A 7,289-nucleotide genomic window follows, 5' to 3' on the forward strand; every position below is an offset into this window, starting at 1 on the left:
GGTCCGCTTACCTGACAGCCCTCATCTAGCCGAGAGGGATTCTTTCCCACCTTCCCTGTCTCCTGGCCTCCTCTGCCAGACCTTGGTTCTGACCCAGGCTCTGACCTCCTTGCCCAGGTACCTGCTGGAACAGCGCGATGTGGAGGTGAATGTTCGAGACAAGTGGGACAGCACGCCCTTGTGAGTGCCACCAGCGTTGGGGGGGTCGGGGGCTGGAGGTGGATTGGTCAGGTAGGCTGGGAGAACGCTTCCACTGACAGCTGATTTCTGCCTCCTCCCTTTCCTCAGATACTATGCCTGCCTGTGTGGGCATGAAGAGTTGGTACTCTACCTTTTGGCCAATGGTGAGGGGATAGGATCTGTGTGTGTGTGTACATGTGTGAGCAGGTGTGCATGTATGCATGCATGCACGTTTATTCAAAGCTATGGGTACATTTGTGCAGACGTCTAGAATCACCCATAGTTCCTCTGGCCCCCGCATCCAGTCAACATGCCCTACCCTCTGGCTAGTTACACCTTTAAAGCAGACTCTCTTCCATCCGCTTCCCCCACCTCCACTGCTGCCACTAACCCGGGCTGAGCTACTAGCACATCTGCCTAGATGCAATGCAAGCTCCTTACTGGCACCTGGCTTCATATTCGAGTAGGGTGACCCTCAGTGAAAAAAAAACAAAAACCTTTTCCTATGACTTCCCATTTCACGTAGAACAAAGCTCTTTGCTCTTACCTCACGGTGTATCTGAAGTTGTATGTCTTGCCCATCTGCTCCTCTCCCCTCTCCCCTCCCCTCATCTTGGGCCTTGCCCCCCTGTTGCTGCCACATCACCTTCTTTGCTGTGCCAACACAATCCTGCCCCTGCCCTGTAGCCTTTGCACCTGCTGTGCCTTCTGTGCTGGCCACCCTTTCCCAGACCTGGCCCTCAAGTCTCCGTCCATTGTCACTGCTGCCGCGGCCACCCTCTTTCTTCCTGTCCCTCTGTAGCAGCTGGTGTGCAGTCTGGCATGATTTGTTTCTTTGTTTGTGTGCCCCACCTTTACTGGGCTGTGAGCTTGCTGTGGTGGGGGCCTGTCTTGTACCGAGTGTAGGGCAGAGGGTACCAGAGAGCCTGCTCGGGGTTTTGTATGGCATGTGTGAATGAATATGTGCATAGGTGAGTGTATGTGGACATGCGTGTGTTCCTGTGCCCTGGCCAGGAGGATGCTGGGTTACAATGGACCCAGGGTAATATGGGAAGTTGTTTCCAGGACACGGGCCTATGGGAATGGAGGTAGGGAAGAAGGGCAAGGAGGTTAGACTTTCTCTAGGCTTGAGTGACATCATTCCAGGCTTGCCTGAGGCCCTTCCTCAGCCACTGTGTACACCTGATGCCCTGCTGACTAGGAGCTCTGAGCGCTGTCACCCCTTAGGAGCCCGCTGTGAGGCCAACACCTTCGATGGAGAGCGCTGCCTCTATGGAGCGCTGAGTGATGCTATTCGGCGGGCACTGCGAGACTACAAGCAGGTCACTGCCTCCTGCAGGAGGCGGGACTACTATGACGACTTCCTGCAGCGGTAAGATAGGAGTTGGCATGCCCGGTGGGTGCCCAAGCGTCAGTGTTGGGGAAATGAGCTTGTTGCATGTGGCCCTAGTGGGGCTGTGGGATCTGCCCAGGGGCAGGAGAGAGGGCCACCGAGGACCTCTGCCCCCATGTTTTCCCCCATCTCCCCCCAGACTCGTCGAGCAGGGCACCCACAGTGATGTGGTATTTGTGGTGCATGGGAAGCCATTCAGGGCACATCGCTGTGTCCTGGGGGCACGCAGCGCCTACTTCGCCAACCTGCTAGACACCAAATGGAAGGGCAAAAACGTCGTGGTCCTCAGGCACCCACTGGTGCGTCCTTTCAAGGGGTTGGGTCGCCTGGTTTCCCAGAGATGGATGGAGGGAGGGCGTGTGCTGGGTGGCTGCCTCTGACGGCCACTGCATTGTGTCTTGTGCCTGCAGATCAACCCAGTGGCCTTTGGGGCTCTGCTGCAGTATCTGTACACAGGTGACTCCCTGGGCCCAGGGTGAGTGGGTGGTGAGAGAGCTGCGGGTTTGGACAGCAGCAAACCTAGGGATGGCCTTGGGAGGGGAAGTCCCCCATGGGCTGGCCTTTCACCGCTTCTACTGCAGGGTCCAGCAGTGAGATATGGGCTAGCGTACCCGGCACAGAGTCTGCACACAAATTGCGCCTCTCACCCACAAACTGAGCCCTCCCATCAGCCTCTGGGCCTGTAGCATTTAGTCTGGGGCTCTTTCCTCTTCTCCCTCAACTGTACTTATATCCTGTTGAGGATCCATGCAATTCAGCAGTCCCTACATGTACAATTTAGTGACACTGCTGATATCCTTCGAATTGTGGGACCATTCTTACCGTCCCACACGAACCCACTGCTTCCTGAAGGTCCTGCCTAATCTCTCAAGCTGCATTGTTAACTCTGCCCCACATTGCTAGTTCCTAAAAGGGCAGACCTTTCTGACTAGCTAAACTAGTGGATTTGAAGAAAACTTCCAAGGATAATTTTGGTTTAAAGTTTAAGAATTATCTCAGGGCCATAGTTTGAGGGATTCATTCACCCTCCGTGGCTCTGGAGAGTCTAGCACAGTGGTTCTCAACCTTCCTAATGCCACGACCCTTGAATACAGTTCCTCGTGTTGTGGTGACCCTCCCAACCATAAAAATATTTTCGTTGCTACTTCATCACTGTAATTGTGCTACTATTAGGAATCGGGCGACCCCCGTGAAAGGGTTGTTTGCCTCCCAAAAGGGTCAGGACCCACAGGTTGAGAACTGCTGATCAGAATTTAAGATTTTGAAATTCTGTTGTGCACATTCCTCCTTTTGATCAGGATTCTTCTGTGGAATCTTTGATCAAAATGTTTAGTAATCGCAGCTGGGCACCGCCCAGTTCTGGTCGTAGCGGAAAGGGGGCAGTTGTTCTTGGAGGCTGTTAGCTACGCTTTCCGTTTCCTCATCCTGCTTCTGACTTTCCTTCTCCCGTGTTGCGGAATAGAGACGGATGGTGGGGCCTTGGTTGGCTACCTGAAACCTTTTAAGGCTCCAGGCATCATGCACCGAATTAGGTAGAACAGAAGCATTAAACACTTAGGCTAAGAAACTGGGATGTCCCATGAAACCATGACCTTAAGCCTCCAAGGTCGTGTTCTTTTGTAGATGAGCAGCCTCAGCAGCTACTTTAGGTTTATTTGGGGGTTGTAAGTATAGCACACACGTCCTGCTAATTCAATTTTTACCACTCTTCCTGATGGGAAACCAGTACTCTTGGGAGCCCCGGCCATGCAGCCACTACCCCCTTACATGTATCCGAAGGCAGCCGAGGGCCCCTCCAGCCCTGACCTCTCTACCCCTGCTCCCAGGTCGCCTAGATGTCGGCGTGGAACATGTCGGTGACTGCGAGCGACTGGCCAAACAGTGTCAGCTCTGGGACCTGCTCAGCGACCTTGAAGCCAAGTGTGAAAAGGTGTTTGAGTTTGGTGCGTCCGGGTATGGGTTGCAGGCCTGGGCGGGATGTGGGCTGAGCCCGCCTGGCCCCTGACTCTTGGTGCTGTCTGCCGCAGTGGCCTCGAAACCCGGCACGTGTGTAAAGGTCCTGACCATTGAGCCACCTCCAGCGGACTCTCGCCTGCAGGAGGACCTGGCGCTGCTCGCCGGCTGTGCCCTGCCCCCTGAGCTCCGCGTGAGTGCAGGCCGAGGGCTGCAGGGACCGGGCCTCTGGGAAGCAAACCCCATGCCCTTGAGTTCAGGGCCTTCCTGCGACTGCACCAGGCCCTCCCCCTTTCTGAGACAAGCTACCATGGCGCAACTGCCTGCTCTGATGAGGACTCCTGGCCCTGTTTCCCCAGGGCGATCTTGGGGAGCTGCCCTTTCCCTACCCCGATGACTTCAACAGCTGCCCTGACATCTGTTTCCGAGTGGCCGGTTGCAGTTTCCTTTGCCACAAGGTGCCCACCTCCTTCCTCTGCCCTTACCCCTGCTGTGAGCCCTAGGCTCTTCCTCGGGGACGGGCCTGGGTCCTGGCCCTTCCTGAACTCAGACCTCCCCCCAGGCCTTCTTCTGCGGCCGCAGCGACTACTTCCGAGCCTTGCTGGATGACCACTTCCGAGAGCAGGAGGAGCCAGAGACCTCGGGGAGCCTCCCAGTGATCACTCTGCACGACATCTCCCCTGACATCTTCACCCACGTGCTTTACTATGTGTACAGCGACCACACTGAGGTGCGGGCGGGGCTGGCACGGGCCGGTGCAGGCTGGGGCCTTGCTAAAGATGGAGCTTAGAGGGAGCACTCGGCCTGTTTGATGGCCGGTGGAAGCTCCTGGTTGGTTCTGTAGGTGAAGTCCTGCTGAAGCTAGACAGGAAGGTTGTGTGACCTGTTGGGGGTTTGCTCTGAGGGGAAGGGGGTGGTGGCAGGTCCCAGGGCAGGGATGAGCAATTATCTCGAGCACTTGACACTGATGCCAGCTACCTGGGGTTCCTAAGTCCTCCAGGTGGGAGGCAGGTGAGGGTGAGCTCCTGGTCTGCCCTCCTGCCCTTGGGGCTGCTCTGTACTCTTGGGGCTTGTCGGTTCATGTTACCTCTTGCTGCCACCCCTTTCTTTAATTGACAAGGCATCCCTCCAGGACCCTGTGGGCATTAGCAGGAAGAGACTTGCTCTGCTGGTGTGTGTGTGTGTGTGTGTGTGTGTGCGCCCCCCTTTTAAGAGACTGATGTGTGTGTACCCCCCTTTTAAGAGACTGGTGTGTGTGTACCCCCCTTTTAAGAGACTGATGTGTGTGTGTACCCCCCTTTTAAGAGACTGATGTGGAGAAAAAAATGTGCTTCTCCTCATCTGGAGTCAGTGCCACCAGACAGCTGACTTGCTGAGGACCCAGGCTGTTTTCTCCACCTGGGTCCTGCCATGTCGTAGAGCAAGGGTCAGCAGGCTCTGTGCAAAGGACCAGATGGCCATATTTCAGGCTTTGCGGCCAGATGGTCCCTGTCACAACTGCTCAATTCTGTTGTAGCAGCGTAAAAGCAGCCCGCACAGAGGCTGCACAGAAACGGTCCTGGCCATGTTTCCATCAAACTTTATTTACAAAAACAGGTCGGGGATCTATTCGTTTCCTGCCCTGCTCTGTCTGGAGACTAGGCCCCAGGCAGCGGTGGGGGTGGGGGTGGGGCGGGGGAGTCGCACAGGCTCCTCTTCTAGGAATTTCGTAGGTAGCCAGCCTTGCCCACAGGGAAGGAAGGTGGACCCTGGGTGGGCAAGCCCATCTCTGTGAGAAGAGACTACAGTCCCTAATGATCTCTCTGCCTGGCTCCTCCTTTCGGCTGTCTGACCTCGACCGTCTAGAGCCCGCCTTTGCCTATCCCGTCCCCCCTCCTGAAGGAGCCTTGCTGGCCTGAGGGGCAGCAGGAGAGCAGGGCAGTGCGGTGTAGAGCATGGGCCATGAATCAAAACCGGCCGCCTCTGCTCCCAGCTTAAGCCTGTGCGAGCTCCTTGCTTCTTGGCAAGTGACATAACTGCCCCAGGCCTCAGTTTCTCCATCTGGAAAGGGGGGCTTGTCGGTACTCACACGGTCTTGTGCACGTCAGACTCCGGCTTGGTGCAGGGTGCACGGTACCATTGGGCCTCACCCCCACCTGTTCCCTACAGCTGCCCGAAGGCCGGCCTGACGGGGATGGGGGGAAGGGGAGTCATTTGTCTGAATACAGGATCCAACTATAAATCTCACTGGCCTCTGGGAGAGGAAGGGGGCTGGCTCAGTACCTCTACCCCTTGTCGGAGTGGCATGCCACCCTTGGCAGGTATTGACTAGCAGCTTCTGTTTCATTTTCCCGACAGCCTTTTGAGGCGGGCCTGATTACCTGCACCTCACAGATGAGGAAACTGAGACACAGAGGCTAAGTGTCTTGCCCAAGGTCACTCAACTAGAAAGTGCCTGAGCCGGGCCTTGTACCCCGGGTCCATGTGAGCTCAGAGCTCAGCCTCTTTCCCTCGCTCACTCACCCCAGGGATCCTGACTGGCTCTTGAACTACGGGGGTACTACCCACTCCCCATCTCTTCTGCCCCTGTGTTGGTGGGCCCTGTGGGAACGTGGCAGGGCACAGGCGCATGTGTGGGGAGGGGCTTCCTGCCTCATGGTGGGGCATCCCAGGTCTTGGTGACCTGGCATGACCCTCTCTATCCCCTGCAGCTGCCCCCTGAGGCGGCCTATGACGTGCTCTGTGTGGCTGACATGTACCTGTTGCCAGGCCTCAAGCGGCTGTGTGGCCGCAGCCTGGCCCAGCTGCTGGACGAGGACAGTGTGGTGAGTGTGTGGCGAGTGGCCAAGCTGTTCCACCTGGCCCGGCTTGAGGAGCAGTGCACCGAGTACATGGCCAAGGTCATCGAGAAGGTGAGCCGGCTTCTTCGGCGGACAGTGATGGGGTGGGGGCCTGGCTCCTTCTGAGCCCACCTGTCCCTCCCGCAGCTGGTGGAGCGAGAGGACTTCATGCAGGTGGTGAAGGAGGAGGCGGCAGCTGTGGCCGCCCGGCAGGAGACGGACTCCATCCCGCTGGTGGATGACATCCGCTTTCACGTGGCCAGCACGGTACAGACGTACAGCGCCATTGAGGAGGCGCGGCAGCGGCTGCGGGCACTGGAAGACCTGCTCCTGGCCATGGGCCTAGACTGCTAAACCTGCCTGGCACTGGGGCCCGTGCGGCCGCAGCTAGCACTTCTGCATCTGGGGAGGCTCACCTAGGGACAGGCCCTCTGCCCCGAAGCATGAACGCGCCTCCACGCCTGGTGCTGGGCACCACTCAGGGAAACCCAGGGCCACTCATCCCCTGCTGCTTCCACAGCCTTGGGCGGGGCTGGCTTCCCCGCTTGCTTCTTGGACCTGGCATCCCACCTGTGCTGAGCCAACCAGGCAGGTGCAGGAGAGCCTGTGTGTGGCAATAAAGCTTTCATTTCACGTAGGAGAGCCTGAGCCTTTGTGGGCGCCACCATGTCCAGGGCAGGTGGATGTTGGACTCGGGGGTGGTGGGGGCAGGAGCCCTTCCCACTGGGACCTCTGCTGAGGGCCAGGAAGGAAGTTATCTGAGACCGTCTCAGCTGAGACAGTGCCCTCTCGCCACGGGACAACCCCGAAACCTTGCAGTTGGGTCAGCAAGTTCACCTCAGGACACACAGCTGCTGTGCTGGGCTCCTCTTGGCCAGTTCAGATGGACACCTCCTGGAGGTGCCTGGAGGGCTGGCCTAACAGCCACAAGCCCCACAGGAAGG

General features: G+C 57.5%; 1 protein-coding gene across 1 annotated transcript in view; it reads left to right on the plus strand.

Moving 5' to 3' along the window:
* Positions 1 to 6,978, plus strand: part of ABTB1 (ankyrin repeat and BTB domain containing 1) — an 8,208-nt gene extending 1,230 nt beyond the window's left edge. The window contains exons 2-12 of the mRNA XM_004702303.3: positions 118 to 180; positions 289 to 344; positions 1,408 to 1,552; positions 1,713 to 1,872; positions 1,984 to 2,029; positions 3,400 to 3,516; positions 3,601 to 3,719; positions 3,886 to 3,984; positions 4,089 to 4,256; positions 6,217 to 6,417; positions 6,493 to 6,978. Coding sequence (XP_004702360.1) covers positions 118 to 180; positions 289 to 344; positions 1,408 to 1,552; positions 1,713 to 1,872; positions 1,984 to 2,029; positions 3,400 to 3,516; positions 3,601 to 3,719; positions 3,886 to 3,984; positions 4,089 to 4,256; positions 6,217 to 6,417; positions 6,493 to 6,699 — 1,381 coding nt within the window. The 3' untranslated portion in view covers positions 6,700 to 6,978. The remainder of the gene's footprint in view (positions 1 to 117; positions 181 to 288; positions 345 to 1,407; positions 1,553 to 1,712; positions 1,873 to 1,983; positions 2,030 to 3,399; positions 3,517 to 3,600; positions 3,720 to 3,885; positions 3,985 to 4,088; positions 4,257 to 6,216; positions 6,418 to 6,492) is intronic.
* Positions 6,979 to 7,289: the final 311 nt, after the last annotated feature.

This window comes from Echinops telfairi, unplaced genomic scaffold, assembly GCF_000313985.2.
Source record: "Echinops telfairi isolate 266 unplaced genomic scaffold, ASM31398v2 ScPeMD7_31;HRSCAF=116, whole genome shotgun sequence".
Classification (NCBI taxonomy): Eukaryota; Metazoa; Chordata; class Mammalia; order Afrosoricida; family Tenrecidae; genus Echinops; species Echinops telfairi.